The following is a 16,900-nucleotide window of genomic DNA, read 5'->3' as shown; positions in this document are numbered from 1 at the left end:
AAAATATAGTTAAAAAAAGACCAAGCTTTTGTCAAAGCTCAAGAGGGTTTTCAGCAATGTTACAATAATCATGAAAGCAGCTGTTTATGGTTTGTGCAGTGTACGGATTGACTAACCATTACACCACTCTCTGTTTTGCTAAATCATTCATTATGATCTCAGACTTCACTGGCATCATGTGATTCTTCTGGTATTTCTTTCCATATATAAATCCTTTATGACATATACATTCTTCATGCTGAAATATTGCTCTTTGTCTGAAAAACTGTTACCTAGTATAATTTCCTAGTTTCTACCATTGTTACAAGGAACACTTAGCATTAACTATAATTTAAACTGAAAGAGAGGCAATTTCCTTTTCCTCTCATCTTTTTATTTAGTTTGTGCATTTGAGATCACTTGCATATAATCAGTTCCGTCAGTACCCCCTGCTGCTTCCGCATATTTCAAAGGAGAGGGAAAAGCATTGCAAAACCACCAAAATTGACAGGGGGACTCAGAGAAGCAGGTGCTTCTATTTCAAACTCACTTTGTTAACTTTGACTAGATTTTAAAGTAATGGTGTAACATTAATATTGTAAATGATCTCTATTACAATATTACATGGAATATACCTTGTTTGTTTTCATTCAGATGGTATTTTCTGTACACAAGCAAATTCAGCTAAAACCTGTTTTAAAATGGGACTAAAAGTGTGCAGCTGTAGGGCCTAATCTCCCAAATATTTAAGCAATGCATGTAACTGTGTATAAGTACCCCAATAGAAATCAAAGGGACCACTGACAGGTAAAACTACTCATGCCCAGGAGCTGTCCATAAGTTACACAGCACATATTTTGATGACTTAAGACCCACCCACTGCCTTGTAACACTGAAACAAATGATATGTCATGAAAGATTAAGGACCCACTCATCCCCTAATGCCTTATGTCATTTATGGCCAGCTCCATAGGTCTTTGCAGAATCAGACTAGAGGCTGCTTTTAAAATAGCAAACCAGATCTCAGCCTAAATTCCTTCTCTAGATGGAATATGAAAATCTTCTGCAAGTAGGTTAGGTTGTAAACAGGAATGTTTTAGGGTAATCTGCCTGAATATAACTCTGTATAGTGAGATGAAATTTACAAAGGATGGGCCACATGTCAGGAAACACTTCCCAACCGGGAGGCCTATGAGAGTGCAGAGTAGTGTCTGAAGAGAAGTGGTTGGAAGAAACAGCATCACATATTTCCTTTAAAACTACACAGGATAAAACATTTGAGAATATGAAGACATTTATTCATTTAGTTCATTGGTTCTCAAACTTATTTGATCACACTCCCTTCTTTGTGTCTATGTAGTAGTTTATGCTCCCGCCCTGCCCCCCCCCCAGCCACACAGGTGTATATATAACAATTAAAAAATATCATCATGCAACTCTCATTGAATATTATAAACAGTAAGGCATTGATTCAAACCGAGCCAGCGATCCATTGTAATAAGAGCAAAAGCAAAATTGCGATTGTGATTGATGTTAACAATTAAATGTGCACGCCGTGTTGTAGCAAACAGATTAATGGATGGATGGCAACAACTTTGCATAATGCTACACAAGTTTAACAGAAATCCGTCAAAATGCACCGCACCATCTAGAGTCACATGCACAGCACTGTCTGAGAACCTGATATGTCTGGAGGAATCCGCTTTGCTAGGTCATTGCTTTGGGTAAAATGTGTGCAGTAAGGTTTTTTTTCCCCTAAAGCTTCTCAGCCCTCCTCCCCCAGAATACATTCTGTATCTCCCTCCAGGGGGACCAGCACCCAAGTTTCAGAACACCTGATTTAGTTATGGATTTTTTCCTCATTAACTTATAACAGAGACTTTTTCCTAACTTTTTTTCTAGTTTGAAAACTTTTTTAAACTAATATTTAAAACGGCCCTTCTCGGAAGGGGCAAAATTTTGCAACTCTTGAGAATGTAACTGTGCGTGTTTAATGTAGAATTTTTTCTTAAATCTGGTAAGAGTCCAGGTGGAATTTAAAACCCATTAACTTTAGTAGGACTGCTCACGAGCTTAAATTTAACCATATGTTAAATCTTTGCAGGATCAAGTCCTAAGGTTATATGTGAGCTATTGTTGAGTGTATAAGAAATGTTTTTGTGTATTTTGTGTATTTACCTATATGGTTATCTTTGCATTCTCCTTTGTAAAGAGTTTAAGGATACCTGGAGTGTGAAAGTTATTATATAAAACAAAATTCCATTGTATTCAATTCAATTTTTTTGATTCACTAGTTTTCCATGCAATAGGGTTAGTGCAGCAGTTGATTTCAGAAAGAGAGCTTTGTTGTTTTGAAAAACAGAATGATTGCTCCAGCCTTTTATCAAACACTAATGAGCTCAAATACTGCGTGTGGTGATTTGGGTGATGCAAGAGACTCAGTAAAATGAACAGTTTAAAAAGTAAATCTATAAAAGTTAGTGTATGCATTGACTGTTCTTCCTGCCTCTGTATAACTTTGTCAGATGAAAATGCCATTTTAGGTCTCTCTCTCTCTCTCTCTCTCTTTTTTTTTTTTTAAACTTGGTTTCAAAATAGAATTCCTTTCTGTATTTTTGTTAGTAAAATCCATGTCTTGTTGCTTCCTTTTGTGATTCACCAAAATGGCTTTATTCCTAAAATCTAGATAGTTTATTGCATGCTTATTTTATAACTAAATACATCTTGAATTTAAGCAATTTGTTTTATATTTGCTGATTGCCTGTGTATTAAGGCATCACTGTTCTTGTTGTAATCTCTTTGCTTTTCTTTCTGTTGCATATTTACAAACACAAAATGCATATGTAGCAGTGACCTCTAAAATTTTCAGCAGAGAGATGTTTATTTTAGATTTTGCTGTCACAGATCTAGCTCTGAGTACACCTTCTCTCTTGGTCAATCAGAGAGGCATCCTATAGACCCCTTCCCTTTTCACATTTTGTGGGTTTTTTTTGGTACAGACCTCTTCCTTTTGAGCCAACCATTCACTCTGCCTTCATTAGTGTGTCCATAGTGATAAACAGAGTTTAACGGGCCACAGTAAGCCATTCCAGTAACAAGTAAATCATTCTGTAAATGCTTTGAGGCTCATAGACTCATAGACTCATAGACTCTAGGACTGGAAGGGACCTCGACAGGTCATCGAGTCCAGTCCCCTGCCATCATGGCAGGACCAAATACTGTCTAGGCTATACAGAGCGAATTACAGTGCTCTACAGCCAAAATGCTGCTGAAATAAATGTAGTCCAACTTTACTAATTCTGGGTCACTGAGAACAAAAATGATGCTTAAAATTGTTGATTGGCTCTAGTTTTCAAGATATGCTATTGGGTCAGTATATACGACCCTTGACTTGGGAATGGCGGAGGATAAGTGAATTATAAAGGAAAGGGATCTCAATTTAAACCAGAAATGACTAAAATACATCTTTGACTGGATCTATGAATAAATCTATGACTGGGTTTGGACAGTTCTTGCTTTTTAGGCAAAACAATGAATGATGCAATCTGAAGCTGATATTGCATCATACATGATATGAATTGCATCATGTTATTCCTAGAAGTCATGGATGATGCAATCATAACGAAGCTTACATCACTCTGCTGAACAAATTGTTCTAGATCAGCTCTAGAAATCATACAGTGTTGTGCTCTCTTATTTGTCAGTGTTTGATTTTGCAAAGGGACATATTTCTGTTTAACCAAAGTGAGCAGAGATGCCTCGTACTTGTGTGAACAGTGCAGATAACTTTTGCTATGTTTGTGGTGGAATGACTTTTGCATCACAAAAGTGCACTCTAACCACTATGGTTAAGAAAGCCTATCACCTTTATTTTGGCTGCAAAATTGGAGATCAGGCCAAGAGGTGGGCCCCACACATATGCTGCAACACTTGTGCAACAAATCTTCGCCAGTGGTTGAACAGGAAAAGGAAATCCTTGCCTTTTGCAGTGCCAATGGTTTGGAGAGAGCCAACAGATCATACCAGCAATTGTTACTTCTGCATGGTGCCTCCAGTTGGGAAAGGTGCGTCAAAGAAGAAAAAATGGACTGTACATTATCCAAACATTCCATCAGCTGTACTCCCAGTACCCCACAGAGGAGGACTGCCGGTTCCTGATGCACCAGAATCATTCTCACTTGAGTCGGAAGAGGAAGAGGATGAAACTTCTGGTCCTGAACCATCAATGTCACAGGACCCACATTTTCTCCCATCCTCCTCCTCTGAACCACACCTCATAACACAAGGTGAACTGAATGACCTTGTCAGGGATTTGGAACTCCCCAAGAGTAAGGCAGAGCTGTTGGGCTCCAGACTACAGCAGTGGAATCTCCTGGCAGGCTATCAGGGCAAATGGAGCCCATCAATGCTTGCAGACTATTGCTGGACAGTGACGAGATGCTCCATTTAATGAATACAAGAGACAAGCCAAGAAGCGCCGAGTAGACGCTGAATAGGACTAAACTATATACATAATAGTTTTTTGCCTTTTGTTTCATAATCAATTTTATTTATAAACAGGACAGGTGAAATATTATCATGTAAAGCAACCATAAACACATGAAAAGACCCAGGTTTACAATTTTATTACAACTCTACTATCTACACAATATACATAGACATAAAATGTAAAAACTTAAATATCTTAGAAACAGTAGCCAATCAGTTGTTTTAATTGTCATATTTGAATTCAGCACATCAAAATACATAATAAATAGCACATTTTATCTCTGAAGCAGACGACTTCTCAAAAATTGTAGACCAGTGTTATAGAAGCAGATATTTTGTAACTCTTAGTGGGAGAGGGATGGAGAGAGTGTCAGGGAGTGAGCATATACAAAGAGACAAAAGAGAAACTGGGTTAACATTATTTGGAAGTGTGGCAAGTTATTAATGACAGGGAAAACAAAGGGCAGATCAATGAAGGCAGTAATATCCCCTGGGCATGAAGAAGCAGGGTTTTGATTGGAAGAGTAGGGGACATACAGTGAAGAGTAAATACATAGGAAATTAGAGGCTGAGAGGAAGGGAAACCACAACAGGAGAAGCTTGTGCTGAGGGGAGGGCAGAAATGTCAGATGCTCCCACATAAAGCAAAAAAGAAATCTAGAGATGAATTAGCACCACACAGACAGAAGTCTGAATAACTAGAGTATGAGCTAGAGATGGGCTGAGAGGAAGAGAGAAAATTCAATATATCATTGTAATGCAGAAGGGAGGGAGAGAGCAATCCCGGAAGGGGCTGAGTAGTCACAACTCCATGTAAAAAAGCTGTTCAGCACCACTCTGGATTGGGACCCTATAGAGAATCTGTAAAGTTTTTAAACAATGAAGATGATTCAGGAAAGAGCAGCTGTATCCATACCAAAACTCTGTGCATGTACCAAAACTTGCCTGTAAAATGGTAGTTATACAAATAGCAAAGCTCTGCAATAGTTATTGCTTACATAGTTATCTGTGTAACGCTTTGCAAAATGTGATGTACAAAATTTTTGCCTGTGGAAAGCAGTCAGGTGCACTGGACTATTGATGAGTCAAGAAACCTGGCCTCTGCAGTGACTTAGTCAGGGTGACCATATGTCCCATTTTCAAAGGGACAGCCTTGTTTCTTGGAACTTTTTCTTATATAGGCACTTATTACCCCCACCACCTGTCCTGTTTTTTCACAGTTGCTATCTGGTCACCCTACTTACAGTGAATGACCTTAGGCAAGTCGCTTCATCTCTCTCTGTGCCTCAGCTACCTCTTGTGTAAAATGCTGCTGATGATACTCATCCTCGTTTGTAAAGTGCTATGGGATCTATGTATGGCAAGCATGACAGAAGAGCTAATTATTAGTTTGTGACTACCCATACAGCTTGTAATTTAACCATACATTTAAAAATTGAAATATAGGATGTTAGTCAGTTTTCAGGGAATGGACTAGGAGGAAAAATTGAGTGGTTTAAATACCTGCCTGGTGGAGAAACAAAAGATGCAAAGAAAACATGATAAACAAAAGCCAGATTCAAGTGAGAACTATCGGTGTGTAAGTGGTAGCTGGGTTTGAAGGCAGAGACTGTGAGAAATAGATGGTCAAAAGAGGGAAAATGGAAAAGGACAGAGGCTCAAGAAGTGTGATCCCTGTGGATTCTGCAGAGGAAGCATCTTTTTGCAGAGTGGAGAGAAAGACACGTGATAGTCCAGGAAGAGTGGGTGGTGATACACACTACTGAAGGCTGCATTGAGGCTAAGGGCAGCAGGAAGAAGGAAGTAAGCTCATAGATTTGTAGGTTCCAAGGCCAGAGGGAACATTGTGATCATCTGTTCCAGTGGTTCTCATACTACTTGTACTGGCGACTCTTTTCATACAGTAAGCCTCAGAGTGCGAGACCACCCCATGAATTAAAAACGTGTGTGTGTGTTAATAGGGGCTCAGGCCATCAACCTCATGCCTGGTGGGGATTGGGCTGTCAGCTGGAGCCCCACACCAGGCCTGGGGCTGACAGCTCACGACCCCCACGTAATCGCCTCACGACCCCCTGCGTCACAACCCTCAGATTGAGAACCTCTGTTCTAGTGGGTATATCACCCTGAACGTTAAAAATTTACACATTTAATTCCAGTTTGAATTTGTCTAGCTTCAACTTCCAGACATTGGATCTTGTTGGTAACTACAGCAAGTGTAGTGCAGTTTAATTACAGTCTCTTAAGGACATTGGTGTCTGAGGAGTGAAAGGGAGCTATTTTTAATGTACTTTTAGTGTCTATCTAATCCCAGTCTATTTTATTTATGTACTTGTTTGTTTATAATTTTGTGTTGCACCAATCAAGAATCAGGGCCCTATTGTGGTGAGGACTGTACAGGCATACAGGAAGAAGACAGTCCCTGCCCCAAAGAGCTCACTGTCTAGGGGCTGGTCTACACTACGGGGGAAAATCGATCTTAGATACGCAACTTCAGCTATGTGAATAACGTAGCTGAAGTTGAAGTATCTAAGATCGAATTACTCACCGTCCTCACGGCGCGGGATCGATGTCCGCGGCTCCCCCTGTCGATTCTGCAACGCTGTTCGGGTTGGTGGAGTTACGGAATCGATATAAGCGCGTTCGGGGATCGATATATCGCATCTAGATGAGACGCGATATATTGATCCCCGAGCAATCGATTGCTACCCACTGATACGGCGGGTAGTGAAGACGTACCCTAGGTACCGACAAGATAGTATTTCTGTGCACCCATAGTATCAGGGTGCATAGTACTGAGAATACAATACTTGGAATAAGTAGTCTGAAATCTCAGTATTTGCAATACAAGTGAAATTTTCATATGTGACTCATGACAAACAGTGCAACAACAAGCAGATTGGAACTCCAATTGTCATAGAAGGATTGAAATGTGTTCTGAACGTAAACTTCTGCAGTTCAACATACTCCTTTGGGGAAAAGCATGCTGTGCTTTCTTAATTTTGTAAACGCATTTGGCCTGTGCATTTTGGAGCTATGGTGATGAGAGTTTCACTTGAAAAATATTGCTTGCTCTGAATCCCATGTCACCTTATAGCTTGATCATCATTAGGCTCATGCTGATAACAAGGAAACAAAAGAATAACTTATTCAATGTAATGTGTTCTATACAAAAGGCCTCTTATGCCTGGCTGGATACCAGTATTGTTATGCAAGATGTAGGTTTAATTTCAAACAATTGAATGTGCCCCATGTGTGATGAAAGTTTTTCAGTTTGTTTAAATTTATTGTGACATTCTCAAAACCTGCTTAATTGTTGGTTGTTTTTTTTAAACCTGCTGGAGTGAATCAGTGTTAAGGATTCTATACATGATCTTACTCCTTTCAGAAAAAAAGATTAAAGGTTTCCTTAAGTAGTTTATATTCTGGGGGTTTTTTACGCAACACCTAATTAACTAATGGAACTTATTGCTAGAAAATACCATTGAAGCCAAAGCCTACAGGATTCAGGAAAGGATTAGTTTACACTGGCTAAATTAAAATGCAATGCATGCAGTTGGCTGGGGTAAATAATCTTTTAACCTCATGGGTAGTTCTTCTGGATCTTTCTAGATGGAGGTTCCCCAGAGTTTCCTCTGGAATTACTGGTATTGGCAATTATCAGGGGGATACTGGACTAAATTATCTGTGCAGATGTGGCAGTTAAGTCCCCCCTACAACCTGTAGTGTGATGGTAGAGCACTAGGAATCCCTTAGCCACAAAAAGGTCCGAAGAAAGACAAATGATACTTTGTGCTAGACATTCCTCTTATTCCTTGGCTCTCTGACTTTCATTGTTTTCCTTAGTAAGTGGGGAGTTCTTTTCACTGAGGGTCACTGTGAGAAGCAATGAGAAGTACAGAATATCTACCAATTGTATTTATTTTTCAAGTAAATTATTTAACATTCCCTGCCCCCATGTCACTTTAAAAAACCCACAATACTATCCTAATCCTATGTATCTCAGTAGAGTTTAAAAGTATATTGATATTTTTATCCAGAAATATCCCTTTGGTATTTGTAGCTTTAAACTATTGGTAGGTATGATATACAATAAATACTACTTCTGCCTTTAATTTCAGGGATATTTCGTACATATCCATATTTTGGAAGCCTTTCTTCCACAGTTGTATGACTAGAGATGAAAATTCTCATGTGGTTTGTCTGTGGCTAGGGTTTGTGGTGGTTTGTGTTTTTTTTTTTGTTTTTTTTAATGAGAAATCTCTGATAAGTCTTTAGGGTATTGGTGTATAGTAAGGAATCTGATCTTCAGCCCCGAAGTACGTGGGTATCTCTACACCTGATTTATCCACATCTGTGTGAGCACTCAAATCCATAAATTGCATGCACGTATGAGTGGATGGGTACAACAACTGAGTGCATCTGTAGTGGTGCACTCAGAGTTTGCAAACAGATCTTAGCAGTGAAAAATGAGGTCCAACACAAGTCTTATGAATGCAAAAAAACATGTGAATGGTTTGAAATTCTGTGGCTAAATAAATGGCCATTGTGCAAAATGCTTATGTCTGCAGAGAACGATAGATAAGGTGTGGACATAAGGTCAAGTGGACAGAGTAACATCCTACAGAAACATGGTTACAGTGTCGATTTTCTAAATGTCCAATTTTAGAAGTAATCAGGAGTATACCCGAGGAAATGCCACCCTTTGTTCTGATGTAGCAATTTGTGAAGACACAGGAATGAATACAATAGCATTTTTAGAATACATTTTGGTTTTTGTATCTCTTCAAGGGAAGTGGATATTCATTGTTTTTTGTCCTCACCTGATTGCCGTAAAAAGCTTTTATTCCCACCTTCTTTAACTCTCCGTATTAGACTTCTAAGAGTTCATAAATAATGGGTTTGGAATGTGTGCCGAGTGTATTTAGAGTAATACAATATAAGGTTACTAATTTTTTTTTCTTTTTCAGAAGGAGACCAAAGGTCAGTTTCTCATAGATCATATCTGCAACTATTACAGCTTACTGGAAAAAGACTATTTTGGCATTCGATATGTCGACCCTGAGAAACAGCGGGTATGTAGAGAAACCCTCACTAAACTTATTTCTAAGTAAGATTGTATTGATATGGGTAACAAGCAGGCAAACTCTAATGCAAAGCTACAGTATTACTGTTGAAGTGCTCTCAGACCCTAATCCATAAATCATTCTACATTCATTTCTCTCACTTCGTATGAGTCAAATGAACCAATAAACCAAGGGTGGCCAACCTGAGCCTGAGAAGGAGCCAGAATTTACTAATATACATTACTGAAGAGCCACAGTAATATGTCAGCAGCTCCCCATCAGCTCTCTGCTCCATTCCCAGCGCCTCCCGCCCACTGACAGCTCCACCAATCAGCGCCTCCCCACACCTCCTGATCAGCTGTTTCGTGGCGTGCAGGAGGCTCTGGGAAGGGGTGAGGGCATGGCAGGCTCAGGGGAGGGGGTAGAAGGGGTGGAGTGGGGGCAAGCCTGTGACAGAGCCAGGGGTTGAGCACTATGCACTCCCTGGCGCATTGGAAAGTTGACACCTGTAGCTCCAGCTCCGAAGTAGGTGCCAATACAAGGAGCCACATATTAACTTCTGAAGAGCTTCATGTGGCTCTGGAGCCACAGGTGGCCACCCCTGCAATAAACATAGGTCTGTGGTCTTGGGAATAATTGGTGTATTTTAAATTGCGCAGTGCTCCTTGCCGTTGTCCTAGTGATGAGGGAAAGATTGAGTCATGACTCGTGAGGAGCGGTGGTTATGCTAAAGGGTTCTAGCTCCAGGATCTCACAGTGTAGTTGATTCTATAGTGGTACATTTTATGCAGGGACTGCTTCTCTGAACTTGCTGGCAGAAAGCACATTGAGTTTAACAGCAGAAGGCTGTCAGCTATCCCAGTTCACTTTTTGAATGAGCTTGGAGAGCTGTAATATAGAAAACAGCTTGTCAGATGAAATTTTCCAATTAGCATTCACCATTAGCATCTTTGCATTATTTCCAGGTATTCTACTGTGCAAAGTGAATTAGTGCCAATGTTGTGTGCAGTCATTTGCACAGCGATGAGCACATTCTCCTCTGGGGGAAGGTGGCCTTGCACTTTGTCCTCTATCGGAGTTTTCTTGTATGCCTGTGCAGCCTTATTTTCTGTGTTTGTATGGTTTGGTTTTGTTTTGGTTTTTTTGAATGAATATTGTTGGTTGTGTATGGTAAGGGATAATCAGCAATAGAAACTGAAGCCTTTGGACAGTGAATTGAGAACAGCTTTGGCACCATATGGTTCTGTTGCAGAGCTAAGGTTTAGCTAGGGAATAGAGTGGCACAGTGGCATAGCACACCAGCCTTTTCTCTCCAGAGACCTACAATAAGCTGAAATTGGGTATGGGTCAAAAGTGAAAATGGGTTTGATAATCTCAGTGTAGCTCTCACCGAATACTTGTCAGCACCACAAATCAAATAAGTTTGGCAAAAATCAGCATGATGAGCTCCCCCTGGTCGGTCCTATAGAATGGAATCCTGTAGAAGTTGCATTGCTAAGCTGTGTTTGGGCCACTTGCATATCATCTACCTTATTAGAACAGTCTCAATTAGCAATAGCTCAGATCAATATAGTTAATCCTTCATAAGCAGTAAAACTGAAGCTATTTGCCCCAAATTAGAATGAGCAGAAACAATAATATATTTTAATTTTTAAACATCAGCATAAACAGAGGGATATCTGTTTCTAATTAGACTCTAATTCTGGCTTTTTTGTGTGATCCTAAACCTCTCGGGTAAATATGTTAATACTGTGGAATCAGGGCCGGCTCCAGTTTTTTTTTCCTCCTCAAGCAATAAATAAATAAATAAGCTGGAGCACTGCTGCTGAAGCGTGCAAAAAAAAAAAAATGCTGGAGTGCCACCCTCAAAGGGCTGGAATGCCTCCCCTTGAAAAGTGCTGCTCCAAGCACATGCTTGGAATGCTGGTGCCTAGAGCCGACCCTGTGTGGAATTATAAGAGACACTCTTGTGAGCTATACTTAAGTGCCATGGATGACACACTGAGAGCAACACTCTCTTTTTGTTTAGAAACTCCCCCATGTGTCAGTTCTCCCTTCCATGCTCTGTTTTATTGTATTCTTTCAACTTTAGTTATTCAAGCAATGTGAAATGGTCGGCACTGTATCACATAACTTGCTGGGGCCCAAACATTGTAAACAGGCCTTGAAAATAGTGGATGAAGTTCAGAAATATGCAGCTCAACAAAAAATAGCTGGAGCAGTAAATTTGAAGTGATGATGTCAGAGTCATAGCTTTACACATACAAATGAAAGTATGGAAAACTGTGTATTTCAGCTTCCTGAGATTAGTCACTTGTGCTAATAAAAAGTGAGGTCCCAGCAGATGAGTTGTATTGTGAGGTATGAAGCTGTAGAGATACAGAAAGGTTGTGGAAAGCATGAAATCACAGTTCGTCCTCAGTTCAGAGGGTAGTGGCAATGGCAGCAGCACAAGTACTGCTCAGCGACTGCCACCTGCAAGCAATTGTAATCTGTAGAAGAGGCTTCCCAATTGTCACACAATTCTGCCAGCCTCTGCAAGGAAGAAAGCCCCTATTTTTCATAATGTCTGCTGACTGTTTGTTTTGTTTCTTATAATAAAACAAAAATAAATGAATTCAAACAAAGTCTATAAACAGAGTGCATCAGGTCCATTATGTGAGATCAAGATTGTGTTCTTGCATTATTAAAATAGGATTTTCTTCTTTTTAAAGCTATGGAGTCTGGTGGTTTGACTAAGAGCTCTTTAGAACTTGATTTATGATAAACCATCGCAGTATATAAATTACTTAGCATCATATGTTTGACAAGATGCTTCAGTGTCCTATATGCCAACAGAGTGGTGAAATTTTAGACTAAGGGCTTGTCTACATCAGAAAGTTGCAGCGCTGGTGAGGGAGTTACAGCGCTGCAACTTTGAAGGTGTACACATCTGCAGGGCACCACCAGCGCTGCAACTCCCTGTTTGCAGCGCTGGCCGTACTCCCGTTTTGTCTCGGGTGTAGAGGATCCAGCGCTGGTGATCCAGCGCTGGTAATCCAATGTAGACAGTTACCAGCGCTTTTCTTGACCTCCGTGGAAGGAGGAAGCCTCTGGTAATCAAGCTGGTTTCCTTTCCCGGTTTGCTCTCTCGGTCCCGGAGCCAGCCAGCAAACCGCAGGGAAGGAGACCTGCTTGCTCGGGGTTCCGGGACCGAGAGAGCAAACCGGGAACGCCGCGGTTTGCTCTCTCGGTCCCGGAGCCAGCCAGCAAACCGCAGGGAAGGAGACCTGCTTGCTCGGGGTTCCGGGACCGAGAGAGCAAACCGGGAAAGGAAACCAGCTTCGCCGTGGTTTGCTCTCTCGGTCCCGGAACCCCGAGCAAGCAGGTCTCCTTCCCTGCGGTTTGCTGGGTGGCTCCGGGACCGAGAGAGCAAACCGCGGCGTTCCCGGTTTGCTCTCTCGGTCCCGGAACCCCGAGCAAGCAGGTCTCCTTCCCTGCGGTTTGCTGGGTGGCTCCGGGACCGAGAGAGCAAACCGCGGCGTTCCCGGTTTGCTCTCTCGGTCCCGGAACCCCGAGCAAGCAGGTCTCCTTCCCTGCGGTTTGCTGGCTGGCTCCGGGACCGAGAGAGCAAACCGCGGGGAAGCTGGTTTCCTTTCCCGGTTTGCTCTCTCCTCCCGGAACCCCCCTTGAAGCCGCCCAACAGCGCTGCAGTGTGGCCACATCTAACACCACTTGCAGCGCTGGTTGCTGTAAGTGTGGCCACTCTGCAGCGCTGGCCCTATACAGCTGTACTAATACAGCTGTAACAACCAGCGCTGCAAAATTTTAGATGTAGACATGGCCTAACTTGCATGCTTGCAGTAGCAAAGCCTTACCATAGCATTTGTTAAACTATAACATTGCATTTTATTCTACTAGCAAAGCCAAAACAAGCGCAGATCTCATATGAAAATAGTGTTGAGGTGGGCAGCAAATAATGCACAGAACATTTTTTTGAACATTTAATATTAAAATCTGATACCTAAAAAGTAAAGTTCTTGCTGCTGCAGAATTGTTTCTCCGGAGTTGTGAATTCTGCTGCTAGAGTTTCACATAGTCCCAGCTGCATAGTTACTTTCTCTGTAAATGTGACAATTGCTTCAATCTGGATGTGATTCAGTGTGCCTAAGAATAAAGTGACTAATATCTGTCATGTGTGTGTTTTCTCATGCTCTCCATAGGGGGAGAAGTATGTGTGGAGGAGTATCTTGTTTTGGTAGCTTGTTGTTGTTTATTTAAATATACTTGTTGCTATGTACAGAGCTGGCTCCAGAGTTTTTGCTGCCCCAAGCAGCAGCGAGAGGAGGAGGGGGGGAAAAAAAAAGCCGTGATCTGCAGCATTACCACCGCCACTTCAGTCTTCGGCGGCAATTCAGGCGGCTGGTCCTTCACTCTGAGAGGGAGTGAGGGACCCACTGCCGAAGAGACAGACTGCCGCCCCAAGCACCTGCTTGCTGAGCTGGTGCCTGGTGCTGGTCCTGGCTATGTATGTATATTAGAGAAGTCATGGTCAAAGACATGTGCCTTGCTCTTAGAGTGGAATGTGATGAGGTTTGTATTGGTCCTTGATTCGTGGGGATGTTCATTGCACAGACACAGACTGGCCCCTCAAAATTTAGGAGGCAGAGGACTAATGTGATCTCATGGTAGTTTGTGTTGCTGAAGAGATGTGCTGCAGACTGCAGTATTCTGTAGCACTGGAATTTCCTAAGAGCTGAAGGCTTCATGCCCAGGTATATTGCATTGATGTAAAATGACAACCGTGTGAATAACTGAGGCCAGGTCATTGTCCTCCAAGATGGGTGGAGTCTCTGAGCAGCTGGGGAGATTTAGGTTGGACATTAGGAAAAAGTTCCTAACTGTCAGGGTAGTTAAACACTGGAATAGATTGCCTAGGGAAGTTGTGGAATCTCCATCGCTGGAGATATTTAAGAGTAGGTTAGATAAATGTCTATCAGGGATGGTCTAGACAGTATTTGGTCCTGCCATGAGGGCAGGGGACTGGACTCGATGACCTCTCGAGGTCCCTTCCAGTCCTAGAGTCTATGATTCTATGATGGAAGGCATTACTTGTGCTAAGTTCTCGAATAGCAACATCCACAAGCTAGGAATCAAAGAATGCTCCTGAACTACTGTCTGAATTGACAGTTGTGGGTATGTACTTTAAACGAAATTAAAGCTGTACTGTGGCTGCAGACTCTTGAAAATGCTTTTCTCTGCCCACCAGCTTTTGTCTTACTGGGGTTCAGCTTCAACTGGCTCAGTGGCTCTGAGTTTTGTGCTGGTAACCCCTTTCACACTGCAAGCCCCTCTCCTTATCAATTAAAAACACTTTTTTATATATTTAAAACCATTATAAATGCAGGAGGCAAAACAGGGTTTGGGGTGGAGGCTAACAGCTTGCGACCCCCGGTATAACAACCTTGTGACCTCCTGATGGGTCCTGACCCTCAGTTTGAGAACCCCTGAGCTAGCTGGTTTTCATCCATCAGCTGATCTTACTCAAATACTGCGCTGAGTCTGAGCCTTTTCTGAGCTCAGGATAATAGACTCATTCTGTCAGTTGATACAGCTTGAGTTGAGAGTCTTTTTAAGAAGTTCTCTGAATTATTTGTATTATTGACAGGTATGCTCATTTCAGGAGGAAAACCCACAGGTAGTTTCATGAAGCTGCACAGTGTTTAACACAGAATATCCAAAACGTCATCTTGCATCATTAAGACCTTTTGGCAGCTTCACCAAGTACAGGATGCAGCTCTTGTCTTACGGAGCCATGCTGGCCAAGGAGAACAGATTTAAAATTTTTATTATAGTTAATGTTTAAAATTAAATATACACAAGTTAAGTGGGAAGGTACTGTACATCTGGAGTCAGGCTTGAGTTATGAGGGATTACTGGTATCGGTTACAAGGATGAAGAGATACATACATACATACATACATACATACATACATACATACATACATACATACATAACCAACATAGACCCAGATTGGGGTATGGGAGTTTTTAGAGCATCAGTGGATAAGTGGGCTCGGGTACGCCACCCATGGAATGTATTAAGAGTCCAAGTTGGTATCAGTGTAGCGAAATAAGTACATGGGTGGGGTGCATCCCTTGGTTTCTCAGGAAAGGAAGTGGGTTATTTCCCTTGCTCTCTAGAATCTGCCCTAGGTCCCTGGTGGTGTTATGATTCAAAATAGAAGGAAGGGAGAGAAAATAGATAATTGCCAACCTCTGTGGACTGTGGTAGAAGAGTTGTTAACTACACTTACATGTAGCATGTTATAAAGCTATATATGAGGACTAGATTGTGGTTTTTGTGCCACAGCCTCCTACAAGGGATTGATGTATAGCGCAAAGAGGAGCACTGGAGAGATTGTGTCTTAGACCTATAGATTAGAGTTAGATGATAGTTTGTGTATATATGTGGTGGGACTCTCTCCAGTACTCCTCTAACTAAAATTTTGTAATAAATAGTCAAAATCAATTGTGTAAATGGAAACACAATATTTATTTCTGAAATAGTATCACCAACTGAAATAATTTGTGAAGATTAATGTCTTTGAAATGATTTTACAACCAAACAGCTGCCTAAGCAATTTAATATGAATGCAAACAAAACTAAAACAAATCAGCCACTTTCCATCAGTAGCACACATACATCACTATTTGCTTAAAAGTATCGCAGATTTGTTGTATCCTGATGAATGCAGATTAGGGGCTTAACTGGTATAAATCACTGTAGCTCTATTGCCTTCAGTAGAATTGTGCTGATTTATTTCAGTAGAGGGTCTGGTTCTCTGAATGTTACTATAATATTGAAATCAGATTTTGGAAAGGAACTGATATTTGGATTCTGAAGTCCTGTCTAGACATTATTTTGGAATATCAGGGTTTCCAACTAGAAGGGGTAAAGTATGATGAACAGCAGAGTGAGGGCAATGGCAGTATCAAAATAGCCTGGAGAGAAGCACTGTGGGTATTTTACTGTCCTTATGCAATAGTCATGGCAGAGGCTAAATTCGACCTAACCTCATAGTGTAGACCAGGGCTCAGGCTCATGCTTCAGGGTTCCAGCTGGCCACCTGCAGGGATCAGGAAGGCATTGTTTTCCTCCCCCAATGTATTCTGGGAATTTTTTAGATCTCCTTCCTCTGAAGTTTCAGGGATGCCCAGGGCTGGAGATGAGTCACTGGGCGGGGAGGGCCAGTGGTCTGATGGGGCACTGAACATTCTCAGGTGCTTAATGCTCATCTGCACAGATCTAACTGATCGCCATATGTAGGATTGAGAAGGAATTTTCTCCCAAGTCAGTTTGGCAGTGACCTTGGGTTTTTTGTTTGCCT

General features: G+C 41.5%; 1 protein-coding gene across 2 annotated transcripts in view; it reads left to right on the top strand.

Annotated features, from left to right (window-relative positions):
- FRMD3 (FERM domain containing 3) overlaps window positions 1–16,900 on the top strand; it is a 206,055-nt gene that overhangs the window by 76,152 nt on the left and 113,003 nt on the right. Inside the window, exon 2 of one of the 2 annotated variants that reach the window (XM_030567430.1) lies at window positions 9,438–9,539. In XM_030567430.1, the coding sequence (XP_030423290.1) occupies window positions 9,438–9,539 (102 nt within the window). Of the gene's footprint in view, window positions 1–9,434; window positions 9,540–16,900 lie in introns of both variants that reach the window. The other variant, XM_030567428.1, reaches the window with a different exon arrangement.

The sequence above is a fragment of the Gopherus evgoodei genome, chromosome 6 (assembly GCF_007399415.2).
Source record: "Gopherus evgoodei ecotype Sinaloan lineage chromosome 6, rGopEvg1_v1.p, whole genome shotgun sequence".
NCBI lineage: Eukaryota > Metazoa > Chordata > Testudines > Testudinidae > Gopherus > Gopherus evgoodei.
This window is presented reverse-complemented; position numbering and strand designations above follow the sequence as displayed.